This window comes from Anser cygnoides, chromosome 14, assembly GCF_040182565.1.
Source record: "Anser cygnoides isolate HZ-2024a breed goose chromosome 14, Taihu_goose_T2T_genome, whole genome shotgun sequence".
Classification (NCBI taxonomy): domain Eukaryota; kingdom Metazoa; phylum Chordata; class Aves; order Anseriformes; family Anatidae; genus Anser; species Anser cygnoides.
In genome coordinates this window covers 19,993,603-20,010,663 of record NC_089886.1, presented here as the reverse complement: position 1 = coordinate 20,010,663, position 17,061 = coordinate 19,993,603, and the positions used below count along the sequence as shown (strand labels likewise).

Sequence of the window (17,061 nt, the reverse complement as noted above, 5' to 3'; positions counted from 1 at the left end):
AGGGGCTACTGGAGCCCCAGTGGGGCAGGGGAGACCAAGCTGCTGAGCGCTGGTATAAAAAAGCAAGCTGCACGATGTCTGATCTCCGATGCTGACACTTACAGCTGTGCCTAAGGAGAGCAAACACTCCCTGCTCTCCAGGGCACGGGGCAGCCCTCGGGTGCGGGAGGAGGAGAGCTAGGAGCAGTGGGGCTGCCTTTCCAGAATCCTCCCTCCTCTTGTGCCATGGCCTCAATGTGCCCCATCCTCCGGGGATGGGGCTGCCATGCCCTGCTGAGCATCTCCAGGCGCTTCCCGCTGGAACAAGGAGGCCAGCTTGGTTGTGGCACACCGGGGCTTGCTGGTCACCAGCAGTGGGTTGCTTTTTGGGAAGGCAGAGGATTTGTTCTTAAAGAAAGGAGAAAAAAAAAAGAAAAAGCCCTGATATTTTCTGACCTGGCCATAATAATAGCCCTCTGGCTTTTGTGCTGTGCTGATGCTGTGCTTGAAAATGGTCCAGTCCAGCTGACGGACCTTCATCACGAGATGCATATTTTCCGCTGAACTTCCTGGGGAAAAGATAAACAGAAAAGAAATGCAAAAGGCAGGCCCGTTAGGAGCAGCAGCGTATAATGAAATGTATCCCACTGAACTTGTGTGCACAGCAGTCTCGTGCCAATAACAGGAGGAAAAGAAACGGAGCCAAAAATGGTGTATCCTGCTGCCTTTCCCTGGAGCCTGCTCTAGTAACTGCAAGCAAGGTTAGGGCACGGAACTCAAGATATTTAATTTTTAAACAAGAAGAGAGAAATAAGGGAGGCTGTGTGCAGTCCGCAGTCCTCACCGAGAGCTTGAACTTGTCCCGTGCTAATTTTATACCTGAGAGTAGCCTGCTTCTTGTTGGATATGGTTTACATTGAGCCTATTGAGGAGGAGGACCAAAACAAGCCAACTCCTGGCTCGCTTGGGCCATTCCTCTGCTTCTGCACCCTGTCTAGGGCGTTTGCACCGTACCACCAACAGGAAGGGGCCTCATGCACGGAGCCTGCCCAGGGTCATGCTCCCCGTGCCATGGGGGCTGTTGCCCTTGCCCTCGCAGGGGGCTGCACTCTCTTTTCCCCCGGGCAGCCCTGGGCTGGGCTCTCCACGTTTCCTTCCCCCCAGCATCCCCTCCAGCTGGCACCGGGAGGCTCACAGCCCAAAGCCGGGATCATTTGGTCAAGGAGCCTTTTAATCGCCACCCCCATTCCCGCTGCGCTTTGCTTCTAGGGACAGAAGATGCTCTCTATTATTTTTCCCCTGGGGGTTGCCAGGGTTGTGGGTGGACGGATGACATCCCTGCACGGGTCATTCTCCCCTGCTCCCATCTCTGTGCCCCAGGGAGGTAAATCCCCCCTCGGCCCCCTGCCAGCCTGACATGCCCCCCCGGAGGGAGCGACCGCGGGTGCCTCGCTCGGCCTGATTCCCTCTCTCTGCTCCTTTCAGATAATAGACAGTGAGAATGAAGCGCTGCTGGCGGCCCTCACCGAGACTTTGGATGATATTCAGGGAGCTGACGTGGGCCTGGCTGCCTTCCGAGCTCTGGAAGAGGGGGACACGCTCAACCATGCCTACACCTCGCCTGCCCCTTCCCCCAAACCCGCCGTCCCGGTCTCGGGGGGGCCGCCCCCGGCCCCCGAGGTTGATGAGCTGTCTCTAGTAAGAACCCACTTCCTACTGTTTAAGGTGGATTTGGATGAGCCCCTGATAAGCCGGCTGCATGGGTATGATAGGAAGCAAAGGTCTGAATTTTTTCATTCTAGGCTTAAAACTCTCTCTAACCGTCAATACCAAAGCATATACTTGTATTGTATACGTATACATGTTCTGCATCATTGCTGTCACCTCCATCGCCATCCTCACGGGAACGAGTTGCTTGTTGCTGTGTGTATATAAATATATATACCCAGGGGGCGGGCGCTGCCTGCAGGGGGTGTCACGGTGCTGGGGGCGGCTTTGGCAGGACCCACACACCTCCTTTTCTTGCGAGGCGAGGCTGTGGGGCTGCCCGGGGCTCTCTGTAGCACATCCCAACCCCAGCCCCAAACTCCAGGGCAGGTGGCTGCTCCTGCCTGGCTCTGCCTCAGGTCCCCAGGACCAAGCTCCCCGCTGCTCTTGCAGGAGGTTTGACCCCCCCCAAGCCCCCACGTGTGGCCTCCAGTCCCTATAGCCTTGGAGACCAGAGCATCCCTCTTGGTCCCCTGAGGTATCTGGGCTCCAGCCCCACTCCTGGTCCCGGCCCGTGCTAACCGGCAGCATTTGCTGCAACCCTCCACTGTTCCCGGGAGGTCCCCTGGGGTGGGGGCACCCAGCCCACTCCCTCCGGGGGCTCATGGTTCCCCCCAGCGCCCCCCTAGTCTTGCCCGGGGTCTCCCCCAAAGCCGTGCTGTGGCGGGGAGGAGTGACATCCAGTGGTGAGAGCGTGCATTTCCACAGCCCCCAGCCCTGCGCGCAGGTGGGTGTATATATCACACACGATACGGATGTGTATATATAGGATGTATACGTTGCGGGGGGGGGGGGGGGGGGGAAGGTGCTGGTTGCTTCCACCGACAGGAGCTGCACGCCCAAAGCCTCAGGCACCCCGGCTGATGTCTCCTGGCAGCCTCTGACCCAGGAAACCCCCGTTCCTATCACCCCTTAAAAACCCCACAGCCCGACCCAGGGGTCTACAAACCCACGGGCCAGCACGGGGGGGCCTAGCCCCCGATCTATCTCCTCCATGCAGCCCCTGCGCAGTCGCCTTGCTGTTGAGCTGTTGTTGCCTCCGGTTGATAGCGCGACGGGTGGGACACAAAACATCCTTGCTGGCTGGGGGATATATATATATTTTTTATTTTCCTGACCAAAAAAGTGTTTGAGTAGAAGGAAAGAGTTTTGCTAACCTCGCTGTCAGAACCGATTGCGCTATGTGTAACCTAAGGAAAACCCCACTCCGACCACCCCGAGGGACTGCAGGGGAGTCTTTGAATGGAGTGGGCTGGGGAAGATCCTCAGCCAGCCCTCGGCATGTCCCGCCGGGACTTACATCTGCAAAATGCTTTGCGAGCTAATTAACGAAGGGAGGCCCCTTTCTGGGTGTTGCAGCTGAACAAGCCTTGCAGGGTGACCCAAGTGAGCTGCCCAAATCAGTCACGCTTAGAAACGTGAAGCCTGGCACCTAGGGACAGAGCTGATGGACGTTTGGACGCCACAACAGCTCCCACGTGTCTGGTCGGAGTGGGGATGGCCCTGGGGAGCAAATTCCCCTGCTTCTGCCCCTGTCCCCACCACCCCTGCCCTCTGCAGGGTCTTGGGCAAGGGGGCTGAGCGCTGCCGAGCGCTGACAGGTGCCTGCTCACAGCCACAGCGTGAAGCCCCTCGGTGCCCTTTTATTGCCCCCCCCGTCTTTGAATCGGACGCTTAGCACTGGGCGCAGCCTGCAGCCCCTGGGGCGCGGGCGGCCGCCAGCAGAGGTGCGGTGCTGTCGCCGCAGTGCCGACGCGCTTTCTCGCCGCTTCTCGTTGCAGCTGAAGAAGTTGCTCCTCTCTCCATCGCACGCGCCTCCCAGCTGCGAGGCTCAGAGAGACGGGAGCGCCCGGCGCCCGGGGACCCCTAAGTCCCGACCCTCGAGGCCCTGCACAAAGGTATTTTCAGACCTCTCCGTTTCACCAGGCGCTAGTTTATGAAAGCCGCCCCCTCGCCCCCCTTTACCACGAAGGTTTACACCCAAATGTGGGATCACTCGGCCTGGGGAGAGCTGCCTGTCGCGCCGCAGAGCCTGATCTTAAGCTAATCTCCTGCATCCCAGTAGAAGTTGCCATCAAAGATTTTTCTACTTGGATAATGGTAATTGTGCAGTGCATTAGGCCGGGCAAATTAGATTGCCTGGGAACAGCTGCAAATCCTTCCTGGGGAGGAGGAGCTGCCTCCTGGCATGCCTGAGGGAAACCCGCTAGCCCTGGCGGCTCCATTATCCTGGATATCCAGCCATTATCCCAGCTGGCTCCTTACCCCGGGCTGCTCTTTCCCCTCAGCACTGGGGCTGTGTGTGAGGGCGAGGCGCAGGGCTCACCGTCTCCCCTCTGCTCTCCCAAGGTGGAGGGACCTCTCCGGGACCGGAGGGTAAGCGTCCCGCAGGCACAGAGCCGCAGCTGCACTGAGCTGCACCGGCACCTCACCTCAGCGGCGCCCTGCGCCCAGACCTCAGCCTCCCGCGCACCGGAGGAGTGCCCCAGCGGCCACCACCACCCTGCCGCGGGCGACTGTGCCCACCACGAGGACAGCAGCGACTCCAGCGAGGACTCGCTGAGCTCTGGTGACGCGGTGACCTCCCCTTCCTTGGCGGAGGACAGCACCGGCAGCCGGTTCTCCTGCGACGGGGAGATGCACACAGTGGTGGAGCTCATCCGCTATATGCACACCTACTGCCTGCCACCGCGGAAGCTGCCCGCCCGTGACGCCACTGACGCCAAGCCCCAGCCCTGCAGCAGCCCCTTCAAGAGAGCCAAACCGGACTGTCCCCCGCAGCCGGGACACCCTGGTGGTGCCGAGAGCCGGCCGGGCTGCGCCTGGCAGGCGGCTGGGGGCTGCAAGAAGCCCGCAGCATCCTTTTCCATCCTGAAGGAGCTGCTGGCACGGGACCTGCTGTGTGATGTGAGCAAGCCCTACCGCCTGGGCAAGCCCGTGTATGCCTCCCTTGCCCGGCCGCCCGCTGCCGGCTGCCCTGCCATGCTGGTCCAGGATGGGGCAGACACTGGTGGGACCTGCAAATCCAGAGCCAAAGTGGTGCCAGAGAAAACAGAGCCAAGGCAGAGCCTCGGGGCCGAGGCGGAGGCTCCACGGGAACCTGGCAGTTTGGAGGAGGAGGCTGGGAAGTGCGTGGGTGCCCCAGCTGTGTCCACAGGGAAGGCAGCCCGGCGGCCGGAGAGTACCGTTTACGCTGTCCGCCGGTCCAAGAGACTCAATCCCGAGCTGGGCCACTGGCTCTCCTTACTTGACGAGCCGCCCCTCGAGCCCTCTGTGCCCCAGGAGGCCCCCGCCTCCAGGGAGCCCACGCTGTGCCCGTTGCTGGAGGCCTTCTCCGCTGAGGAGCCCGCGGCCGAAGTGGAGGTGGGCGGCACGGAGGAGGGAGACGGCGGGAGCGTGGCACCGCCAGCAGAGCCTCAGCCCCTCGTCCTGGCATCCCCAGGGGGCAGCGAGGTGGGCGAAGGTGCTGAGAGCCAGCACTGTGCCCCCCGGCAGCAAGCAGGTGAGGGGGCGGGAGGTGTCCCCTGGGTGCCACCTGGCTGAGGGGTCCCACGCATGGGGAACTGGCAGCTGTTCTGGTCTTGGGGTGCTGTTCCAATCCGCGACCCCCGTGCCTCCTGCCTCAGTTTCCCCATCCTTATAGCATGAGGAGGCAGACAGTGTAACCCGGCAGGGACTGGGCTGCCCCCTCCCTCAGGGCTCGCCCTGTGCCTGCACACTGGGGTTCAGCCGTACTGGTGCCCCAGAAGCACAGCTGCCATCAGCCTGTCCCTGGCCAGCACTTTGTGCGTGCGAGCAGCTCCAACCTGCCATCCCTCCACTCGTGTGGCTGCTGCCACCTCACCGGCAGTGTCCCCAGCCCCAGCTCCTCCTGTCCCCTGCCTGCCCCATGGGTGCTGGAGGGAGCCCAGCTCCGCTGTAACCCTGCTTCTCCCTGCCTTTCAGAAACACCACGGTGTCTCACGCTGTCCTTGGCGCAAACGTAAGTGCACAGGGGATTTGTGTGGGCTACATAAATCACACTGGGGCTGGAAAGCCGCCACCTGCACCTTGCTCACAGGTGCAAGGCGCTGGGAGAGCTCCAGGCTCTCGGCGAGGTTTGGTGCCAGGGTGGACGTGCCCTGGGGACCTGACTGTGGCTCGCCCCCGCTGCGGTGGTGGCGAGGGCATGCTGCTCGCCCCCATCTCCGTCAGGCATTAGGCATGCTGGGAGGGTTCATTTGTAGGCAGCATTTTTATCAGCCTCCTTTTTTTTATTTTCTGTGTTCACCTACACACCTTCCCTCTCCTTATTTTGTGCTGTTCAGTGACCCGACCTTTGGGAAGAGAAACTTTGAGCCAATGCTGACCGTGGAGCTGTGTGGGACAGCAGGTAGGACGGGCTCTTAGTGTTCTCACTTCTCTCTGGGATGGGAAATCCTGAAGCCACTGCTTCATCCCGTGGTGCAGGAGCACATTCTCTGTGCACTGGTTCTGTGCTGGAGCATCAGCAGCAGCTCGTGGGCTGCGACATGGGCACTGGGGAAAGCGTTTGGAAGTGGGGAGGCTGTTTGGAGGGGCTGCTGCTTGGAGGGAGGCCAGGAGGGAAGGGAGAATCGACGGGTCCCCTTGGGGATGAGGCATCCTTCTTTTTCCCCAAAGTGTCAGTGGGTGGATAGGGTGGCGGAGGCTGAGCAGCCTCCCTGCCTTGCAGTGTCGATGCAGCTCAGGCATTGGGATCGGATGAAGTGTGATGGAGGGCAGAGCTGACTCCCGTCGTTTGTTCACTCGGGTTTCAGGTCTCACGCCGCCCACCACTCCGCCATACAAGCCCGCCGAGGAGGACCTGTACAAGCCAGACATCCCCCAGGAGGCAGGCAAGGAGGACAGCACGGCTCCCAGCCCTGGGGCTGGGAGCACAGGGGACACAGGAGCCTCCCAGAAAGCCCCTAAGAAGCACCCCGAGAGGACAGAGCTCTTGGCCCATCTGAGCCGTGCTGCCGAGCAGCCGGGCGTGCTCAAGCGGCCCTTCTCATGCTCATTCGGGGACCACGACTACTGCCAGGTGCTGAAGCCGGAGGCCACCCTGCAGAGGAAGGTGCTCAAGTCCTGGGAGCCCCCAGGCCAGACAGAGATGGAGCACAAGAGGAGGGTCCCGGACGCGCACTACCAGGGGCTGGACTTCGGCGGCAAGGAGGCGGGCAGCAAGATGGTGTGGAAGGACAGCGTCAAGCAGCTGCGAGACCAGGAGATCAGAGCCAGCTTAACGAAGCACTTTGGCTTCCTGGACAGTGCTCTCGATAATGAGGACATGGCCTTCTGCAAGACCCCTGAGTACGACACCGTCTTTGACGACAGCTGCAGCGAGAGCGGCTCCCCGGCAGAGGAGGAGGAGGAGGAAGACGAGGAGGAAGAGCACTGCGACAGCCCATTGGACGCCAAGCTGTGCCTGCGGAGAAACCCCTTTTCCAGGACCAGTTTGCATTACTGTTCCCGGAGCAGGTCCAGCTCGGGGTCTTCGTGCTGCCGGTCCCGATCCCCCACCAGCAGACGCACCTTCAGGTATGGGTGGGCAGCAGAGAGGCTGGCAGCTCGCAGCAGCTCTAGGGGCACACAGTCTTGTAGAAACCTGCTTTTGGCCACTGCTGGGGTCGGTCCTGGGCTAGATGGGCCCTTGGCCAGGCCTGGCATGGTGGCTGTCCCCTCCCTCGCTGCTGCAGGGAGGTGGTGTGCGAGCCAGGGTGGACCCCGCTCCCAGCTCTGTCCAAAGGCACTGCATGACAGCACTGGCTCTCTCTGGTCTGAGTATAAAGATGCTAATTAGTTAAAGAAAATCCATTGAAGTAATTGGTACTACAGCAGCAGCTGCCAAAAACATCAGCCACGGCCAGAGAAAGCAGCATCTGGGGAAGTACCTGTGGGTTTCCATCATGCTGGGAGCAACTGGCAGGGGCTGGAGCCATTTGTGGGAAGGGCACACACTGGTTAGGGACTGCTTCTGGCATCAAGGAATGGGCTTTCCAGTGTCATAGCAGGTTCAAGAGAGGTGGCGTGGCCCAGAGAAGCTCGAAGCTCTTTGCATGACCCCATCTCCCCTTTGCTGCCAATATTTGCCAGGCACCTGCCTGCCTCTTCAGAAACCCGCTGCCTCACCTCCCTTTTGATGGCTGAAGCGTTCCCTGCAGGCTCCCCTTTTGGGGCTGACCTCGTCTCTCGTGCTCCGCAGGTGTGAGAACGGCGAGCAGTGTCAAGGTGGCAGCGGGAGCCGGGGCCAGCTGGAGAAGAAACGGGAAAAGGCCATCGTAAGTGAGCAGGGAGTAGCGCCTACCCCGGGGGCAGCGGCCGCTCCCTCCCGCCGGCACCCGCGTGCGTGCTGGGACAAAGCAACCTGCAGCCCTCAGTAGTGCCCTGCTCCAGAAAAGCAGCGGTGGAGCATTAGCCCTGGCTTCAGCATCCCTTGGTGTGAGGCCAGTGTTAAACAGGGACATGACTGGGGGAGAAAGCAAAGCTAAAGCAAAGCGGAAGCGATCGGCAATTGGCAATACACAGAGTCCTTGGCACAGAAACTCCCGGCGCATCCCACGTCGGTCTCCACCGCAGAATCCCTGGAGCTGCGCAGCCACCAGCACTGCTGCAGGGGCAGCACGGGTGCGGCGTGTGCGGTGGTGTGGGGCTGCATGTGCAGGGAAATAGCTCTTCTCCGCTGCTGTGCGCACACGTGCATGCTCACGTCTGCCCGTCTGGCATTTTTCTCCTGCAGCACAGTCGAATTTTTCCTCCATAAGTTCTCAGGAATGTTTCCTGGTGACTTCACCGGGATAAGGTACAAAGGCTGCAGAGACGCAGGAGGCATTGACAAGGGAGGAAGGGGCGTGTGGCTGCTTTAGCTTGGCTATGACAGCAGCGGGCTGGGGGCCAGGCAGCGCTGCGCAGCCAGGGCGGAGGGCTCCTGGGCACCCTGCGTGTCCAGCACCCATGGGCAGTGCTGGAGGCGCGGGTCGGGAGCCTGAGACCTCTCGCTTGGTGCTGGCAGGGGGAAGGCCGGGTGGTGTACGTCAGGAACCTCTCCAGCAACATGAGCTCCAGCGAGCTGAAGAAACGCTTTGAGGTGTTTGGTGAGATCGTGGAGTGCCAGGTCCTGTCCAGGACTAACAGGTGGGTGGCGAGGTGCTGGGCTCATGGGGCGCGCGGTCACCTCTGCCTCAGCTCTAGGAGTGACAGTGACAGGGCAGTGCCGGGGGGGTGAAGCCTGCGCCACCCCAGCCCACCCCATGGGTGCAGGGGTGGGCGGCAGGATGGTGGCAGGGCACAGGGCAGAGCTGTGTGGGCAGGGTTGTGGAGCCCGGTGCATCTCTGCTTCTTTCTTTGGTTGTGCAGGGGGGATAAATACGGCTTCATCACCTACCGGTATTCAGAGCATGCTGCCTTATCTCTGAAGAATGGCACCTCGCTAAGGAAGAGGAACGAGCCTTCCTTCCAGCTCAGCTCTGGTGGCCTTGGGCACTTCTTCTGGACCAGATACGCTGACTTGGGTAAGAAGGCTTCCTTGGAAGCGTCCTGTTTATCAGCACAGCACAGTAACGGCACCTTGCATTTCTGAACCCTCGTCATGTGAGGATCCAAAAGCTCTTTGCAGCCTGCAGCAAAAGCCCACCTGCTCTGTATGGCTCACACAGCTGCTCCCAGCCCAGCTGGATGGCTTTGGGCACTGGAGGGAGAGAAGGAAGCAGCTTGTGTGAAGACCCGGAGCGTGTTGGCTGCGAAGCGTAGCATCCCACCCCAGAGCTGCTGGGTTTCAGTGGAGGCACAGCCCATCGTTTCCCAGCTGCATTTCTGCACGGTGCTGGATGCTTTCCAGCTGAGAACTCCCTTCCCCATCGTTAGAGAAAGCGGTCAACAACAGCTCATTAGCCCAAGAGGTGATCTGGGTTGTTTACTGCTCCACAGGACAGATTCCCCAGCATTGCATATGTACTTTTCATCCAAAACGAAGACATTGAGATGTGCTGCAGTTACATTAACTCTGTTGGTGCCACATGGATTTCTGCTAGCACACACACTGCTCTCCACAGGTCTGCCTCGCTAACTCAGCCAGGGCTCACTCAACCTTGTCTCTCAGCCTTCGATAATGGACAGGAGTGAAACCCTATGCTGGTTTTGAAAGAGAAATGTGATCGGGGCGTCACTTGGCCCTCATCACTGTGATCCTCAGGTGTTTCATGAACACCATGCTTTCAGTTTTGCACCCTCTGCAGGCAGCGAAGTGGTTCTGTTTTCCCACTTCATGCATAAGATAAGGCAGTCCACTTCACGCCCAGAAAATAAAGCCCTAAGTCTTGATTTACCTCTAGGTGCTCAGTCTGACACAAGTACTGCCTGGTCTCTTAGCACCTGACAATATTTCATGTGCACAGAGCAGCGTTCCCTCTGACTTTGGCTGTAGGTGCAAATGCTCATTATCCATGTAATAAGCTAGGATCTGCCATTCTGGGCTCTGAGGTAAGAACCAGCAAGCATCCCGTGACAAAAATGTCAGTTGTGCAGCGCTGTGGGGAGGGCAGAGCTGCAGGGGAACCCCCAGCACCGCTCCCAGCTCCTCACCCCCTGGTTTCTGTGAGAAAGCAGTTGCCCCTGACTACATGGCATGGTTCGTTCCTAAATCCTGCTCGCCCTGTGCACAGGTTGAGACAGAGAGCCCATAGGAAGAAGTAAAATGCAGCCATGCCATTAACAGCTCTATCAAAAATATACACACAAAGGGGTTAAGCTGCTGTTCAATTAGGCGGTCTTATTTCTGGCATTTGCTAGATTTCACAGGCTTTGTGATGGCACTCTTTGTTCAGCTTCAGATGCAAGAGCTGGGGAGCTCTACAGGCAGACGCCCACGCTTGCCGCGACCTGGCTGCTCACGTGGGAAGTGCCGTGTTTCAGCGGCTCAGAATTCACCCGGGGCCGGCAATTTTTGTGAATGTGGGAGCGGGCGTCTCTGCCCTCTGACCTGAGCAGTGAGAGCCCCTCTGCCAAACAGCAGTTTGCTCCTTTTCAATGGGGAGAAACAGCACGTTTTCCCATTTTATATTGTTCTTGGACACGGGACAACATTGGTGCCTTCCCAGGAGGAGGCCAGGGCAGGCACCCAGCTCGGGGAATGCTCGGCAAAGCCATCACCTCCAAGCACTGCCGGGGCGGCCGGGGCTTCGTGACGCCGTGCGCAGGCACGGGGAGCACATGGTGCCCCTCGGCGCCCCTGCCCGCCTCCTGCCGTCCCTCACCCCGCTGTCCTGTGTCCCTGCTGTCCCCAGATTGCAGCGCAGAGGAGTCCTCCCCGGCACCGGTGAAAAGCAAGTACGAGACCATGGATTTTGACAGCTTGCTGCAGGAGGCCCAGCTCAGCCTGCATCGGTAACAGCCTTAACCCTGGAGGAATACCTCAATACCTCAGTCAAGGCACTTCCAATATGTTTACGTTTTCAAAGAAATTATTCAGTCTATGACAAGCGAGAGAGAGCGAGAGAGCGAGAGCACGCACGCGCGAGAGAGAGACTGCTGTCCCTTTCAATCGATGTTTACATTGAACAAAGCTGCTTCTGTCTGTGAGTCCCCATGGTGTTGATGTCTCACTGCCACACATTAGTCTCCCCGCTTCTGACTGGTTGTTTTAGGGTGAGCCTAGGAGCCCCCGGCCCCCTCCCCACCCTGGCCCCGACCCCGTGCTCCCACCGTGGAGTTGCAGCTGTGTTCACCATAACATTTTTTGTCCGTAGTGTGTGATGATGAAATTGTTAATTGTGAATAGAATCAGGATTATAGACTAATTTTTAATAGAAGAGGAAGAAAAAAAAAGTATATGCTTAAAAAAATGTATTTATGGCTCAGATGTACTGTAATTCAGATTTATTGTACCGCTTCCTTGATTTTTAACTATGCACTGTAATGAGGCACTTGCCACTGAGCAAATGGGGGGTCAGAGCAGAGTCACAGAGCCAGCGTTGGGCCGCAGAAGCACCGGCCTCCCCGGCAGTGCGCCAGGGCCCTCTGCGCGCAGGGCTCCCCCACTGCTGCCAAAGCCATTTTCCTCACTGGGGGGCGAGCCCCCGGCACCCAGCTGCTGAGCAGGCCCGGTCAGAGGCCCGTGGGCCGCTCCTGCCGTGGCAGCCTGCAGGCGCGAGGGAAGGGGGTGGTGGAAGGAGGCAGCGTTGAACCACTGCCGGGCAGCCTGCAGCCCTGCTGCCTGCCGGCCGTCGTTGCTGCAGCCCTGCGCAGGCAGGCCTGGGGCGCCCGCGGAGGGAGCGGGCCGTGAGGATCCTTCTCGTCTCTGCCTGTCCTCTGGTCGGTGTCTTACAAGCCATACGCTCACCCAGCACCCCGTTGGCAACCCAGACCCGTGCACCCCTGCCGGCACGGCACACTCTCTGCTGTCACCTCTGCCCCCTCGGCCCGGCTCATGCCCAGCAGTGTGAAGGAAGCGTCATGGCTTTGCTGTGTGTTTGCGGCTCCCAGCTGGCCTGCTGCTGCTCGTGTCGTCCCCCCCACCTCTCACCAGGGCCCTCAGGCCTCCCGGCAGCGCTGGATGTAAGGCATGCTCAAGCAGCATCCCCGCCAAATTTGCTTGCAAGCTTGCCCCCCGCCTCTGGGAGAGGTGGGAGGGGGAGAGCCCCTGCCCCTGGTTGGAGGAACCCCAACCGAGAGCAGGCCAGAGGCACCATTTCCCAGAGGGAAAGGAAATCTTGCCGGCTCCTCAAGCCATCTCCATTGTCTCCATTTACTTCCCAGACACAGAGACCACTAGGGATTCAGCCATCCTATGTAGATAGAATATTATAGCCTTAACTCTGCCAATAGATAGAGTCTTCTGGGGTCTCCCCTGTACATGACTTAGGGTTTTTATTCTCATTTCCTCCGTGCAGACACCACTTCATCCTGCAGGGAGTATGACCAAAGCCTCCGAAATTGCTTGAGGTTCAATTCCAGGAACCCACACCCTGCCGACACGGCCCTTGGCTCCATGGGCGCGTTTGCACCCCTGACAGCCCACGCTGATCCCTGGCAGGAGAAGGGGTGCCAGCAGCAGTACCAGCACCATTACCCAGATATTTCACACTGCTCTTGTGGAACCCGCGGTTCCGACAGCAACCAGCGAGGCAGTGGGACAGCCCCGGTGGGTTGAATGGCGGTTCCCAAATCTGCTGCTGGTGCCAGTCGCTGTCCTTGCACCACTTCCGTCTCAGCCCAGAGCAGCAGCAAGGGTCGCTGTCTCTCCTGCCACAGGCTCTCCCCACCTCCTCCCTGACTTAGCATACACGAGTAACCCTGGCCGAGACCGAGCATTTGCTATTGGCAATTGCCTCATTGTAGCTTTGCCTTTTTCTGTCCTAGTATTTCCTCACAACGATGATGTTTACATGTGATTGCTATAGAGCTTATGTAGAATGTATATAGCGACACATTTAGGGTGGGTAGTACTGTCCTGTGCTGTGCTGATGTTTTTCAGAAAACGATCAATCAAAAAAAAAGGAAAAAAAAAAAGCCAAGTGGAATTCTTCCATCTCCTTGCTCAGCCGCGGTGGGACTGAGCCCTGGGCCGCTCCCAGCTGGAGGATGCATCAAGCGTGGTGGAGGGGAAGGGGCAAGCGCAGCGGGGGCTGCCCAGGCCGCGAGGAGCCCTCTCCCGGGGCAGCCCTCAGGCGCTTTGCCAGCGTTGGTTTCTGTGTACCCAATCCGAAATTGGACGTTGCTTTCCTGTGGCTTCCTGTGCCAGCCAGCAGCCCACCACCATCGCGGAGCTCCTGCGCAGCGGGTACAGCACTCCCAAGCAGGGAGGTCTCATAATGCACAGAGCCAATCAGTACTGCAGTCTTAGGATAGGAAGAGATGCAATAAGTGGTCTTCGTGTTGCCTGAAGCCTATAAACGGATTTTTGTTGTTGTTTGGGGTTTTCCCTTTTTTTTTCCCCCTCCTTTAAATTTCGACGGCTCTTTTTCCCTCCTCCCTTGAGAAATTTCTCCTGCACTGATGCAATACGCACAGAGGTGCTCAGGATGCACCATACGGGGCCCAGGCACCCTCCCCGTGGCCGCCCGCCCCTCGCTGCAGCAGCAGCAGCAGAGCCCGGGGGGGGGGCATGCTGCCCGCCCCCATGGCTCCCCCCACCTTTAAGGACCCGGCGAGTGTGCAGGGCATATTTCGGCTTAAAGAAGCACAGGTGTGACTGCCTGCTGGGTCCAGAATCGCTCATGCAGGGTTAGTGGTGAAAAGTAAGTTCCCACTTGATTTTTATTTTTATTTTTTTAGTAGAAAGCTTTCGTTAGCTCGCAGTGCTCTAGGGGCAAGGAGGGACTGGGCAGGGGTGGGTGAGAGACCCCCCTGCCCGGGGGGGGGCTGGATACAGGGAAAGGAACCCGGTGCCCCTCGCCGCTGGGGCCCAGCCCTGCACACGGGTAGGGGCCCCAATCCAAGAGAAACTGGGAGCAAAAGGGTATATTATGGTAGGCAATAAGTACGAAGGAGATTTAGATTTATTTTTTTAAAAAAAGTGTATAACTATAGAATGTCCCCCGATAGTTGCCTGTAAGTACTGCGGGGAAACGCTAAATGTGAAGAGTCTGGTGATAAAATGCCCGTTCGTTTTTTTTGCACAGAGTTGCCCCAAAAAATCTCATTGTTCACAGTGGGATACCAGGTTTCCTGGCTGGAATCCAGCAGACTCCTGGGGCTCCGTAGGAAAGGAGCAAATGTTTCTGAATGTCTGGGCTGAACGCAGAGGACAATCCCGGGTGTTAGGTTCGATGTTGCCCCAAAGGAAAGGTTTATCCCAATTTGTACCCAGCGCAGCTTGCTGGGCTGCACGTCTTCCCTATGGAAACAGCAGCTCAGCCACCATGTTACAGTCCAAGTGTCTGGTTTCAGCACTGGTCCATGCGAAGGAGCATTACTGACCAGCACTTTTTTTTCTTTTTTTTTTTTTTATTGTATTTTTCTTTCTTTTTGGAGTTACGCTGAATACCGAGCTACGTCATTGTTCATAGCAAGCCCTGAAACCCTTTCTGTTCTATCTTAGCCCGTCCCCAACAATCTGAAGCAATAGAGAATCAAATGCAGCCTTTGGGCCTCATTCCTCGTCCCTCCTCAAGCCGCAGCCAGGGACAGCACGGGCAGCGCCGGCTGGCACGGTTAGGGCATTACTGAGCAGAGCCAAACCCAGCGCACACTGACGGGGCAGGGAGTGTGTGTATGCATGTGAGAGAGAGAAAGGTTAAACTGATGCATTTCTTGAGAAAGGTGCAAGAATTTCACCTAAAAAGGGGCACATCTGCTTTGTTATTTATAATAAAAGCTAAACTCTCTTTTTTTTTTCTTTTTTTTTTTTTTTTGAATAAAAGGACACTGCTAATAATTACTAGGGGCCAGTTCTGCCTCCTTCCTCACGCTGAGTAAGTACTACTAAACTCTGTGATTTTCTACTTGCAGGGTTAGCAAAAGTGGCAGAATTGTTCCCTCTGAGATTAAGAATCTAATTTTTAGTATGTTTTTTTTTTTTTTTAATTGGTAGCGGTTTTTTATATTTCACTTAATTTTTTCCCCGGTTCCGTTCCATTGTGTCCTTATTTATGTAATATACTTTAATCTTAAAAGATGGCATGAATTCTTATGCCTTTCCTTTATTATTATTGTTATTATTTTTAAAAAGAGATTTATTTCTAGTGTGATTTAACTGTCTACCTTCTAAAACGAGAGAACGTTTTCTTGTATTTTTACATTGTCAGATTCTATAGTTTCATAGATAATTTAACCAAATCGCTCAATGTATTATCTATATCTAGCCGGTGGGTATAAAAGTTCTATTTTAAATTGTGTAAATACTTCAGAACTGGCTTCTTTTTCCAGACTCCCCTGCCGTGGAGTTACTTGTTTACATCACAAAGACTGTAGAATCTCTACGCTCATGTACTGTAAATAGTGAAGTGATCTGCCTATAAATAAACAATAACATATATACTATAAACTGGGAGAAAAAAAAAAAAAAGAGCAACAAGTCTGTGCTGCTGGTGCTTCGGATACTGGTGCAAATCCGCTCTGGAGGAGGCGTTTCGCACTGCACAAAACGCTCGTGGCCGGCTGGCAGCAGGATGTTGGGGTGCAGCGCGGCGCACGGTGCACCGGCCACAGGGTCGCAGTCCCTGCGCGAGCATTTTGCTAAGGCTGGGCCAGTGCCTGGACAGATGCAAAGCAAAGGAGCTGATGGAAAGCTGCGGCTGGGTGGCCGGGTTGGGGCTGGAGGAGGCCGGGGGTGGGGGAGGAGGGGGCGCGGGAAGGACCCACCCATGGTCAGCACTTGTCCTGACCCCAGCGCTCCTGGGGACCAAGGACTGGTGCTGTTTGTTCTGTATTATATTGCAAGCAGACCTAAGAGTTGTGGGGAGCTGGTCGTGAATACATAGCTAAATCCATGCTGCAGCTCTGTTAGTCCAACAATTAGTTTCATCCCTTTGAAAAAAAGAAACCAAAAGCCACAATACCAGGGCAGTTCATCCTTTGGGCATAACTTTCTGATAAAACAACTTCTTTTCACAAGCCTGGGCGCTGCTCTGGTTGTAGCTTGCATGCCTGCTCACCCTGGATAAACAGAAGCAGCCTTATCTCCTGAACCAGGCTCAGCATGCCTTGTGGGAGGAGAAAATAAGTCAAGAGCTGGCTTTTGGGCGTAGGGACAACTGCTGCTGCTGCCCTTGGCTGGCCGGCAGTGTGGGCAACGAGGGCAGCGTGGCCATGCCCCCACCTGCAGGCAGAGCTGGGCTGGGTGAGATGACGGCTGCCCCTTGGTCCGAGAGGGAGCATCTTCAGCATCTTCTAAATGCCTGACCTTCAACAGCATCCCCCTCACGGGGGTCTGTTGGCTCCATGCCAGCACCTGGAGGATACCCGTGTGACGGAGCAAACGCGTGGTTTGAAGCTGGTTGGTCTCGGAAGTGCCAAGGGCAAGGGACACACGAATGCAGGGACTGGGAGCCAGGTGCTCACACCCGAAGTGGAGGAGTGCGGGGATTGCCGTTAGCGGGAAAGCAGCAGCTCAGTGAGAAGAGCAGAGAGCAGCCCCTTCAGCTGCCCAGGATGAAGGTGGGGAGGGAACAAACATCGCTGGAGGCTTCACAGTGCTGCCACGCTGCTGGGTAAGCAGGGCAGCTCCGCCCTGCTGCCCTGTGCCAGCAGCCTCTGCCTCGGGCCGAGCTGTGCAGGTACAACTGCCCCCTGGTCTCAAAGCACTGGGCCTGGGGTGCTGGGAAACACCACCGCTGCTGCCTGGGATTCATTTCACTGTCTGACCAGCTGTCCTGGGCT

At 57.3% G+C, this 17,061-nt stretch overlaps 1 protein-coding gene across 3 annotated transcripts in view; it reads left to right on the top strand.

The window, feature by feature from the left end:
- Positions 1-15,873, top strand: part of PPARGC1B (PPARG coactivator 1 beta) — a 44,590-nt gene extending 28,717 nt beyond the window's left edge. Inside the window, exons 3-12 of one of the 3 annotated variants that reach the window (XM_066977168.1) lie at positions 1,465-1,677; positions 3,528-3,644; positions 4,096-5,248; positions 5,692-5,728; positions 6,054-6,118; positions 6,525-7,287; positions 7,952-8,027; positions 8,759-8,880; positions 9,103-9,257; positions 11,028-15,873. In XM_066977168.1, coding sequence (XP_066833269.1) covers positions 1,465-1,677; positions 3,528-3,644; positions 4,096-5,248; positions 5,692-5,728; positions 6,054-6,118; positions 6,525-7,287; positions 7,952-8,027; positions 8,759-8,880; positions 9,103-9,257; positions 11,028-11,131 — 2,805 coding nt within the window. In that variant the 3' untranslated portion in view covers positions 11,132-15,873. Of the gene's footprint in view, positions 1-1,464; positions 1,678-3,527; positions 3,645-4,095; positions 5,249-5,691; positions 5,729-6,053; positions 6,119-6,524; positions 7,288-7,951; positions 8,028-8,758; positions 8,881-9,102; positions 9,258-11,027 lie in introns of those variants that run through there. The other 2 variants (XM_066977169.1, XM_066977170.1) reach the window with 2 other exon arrangements.
- Positions 15,874-17,061: the final 1,188 nt, after the last annotated feature.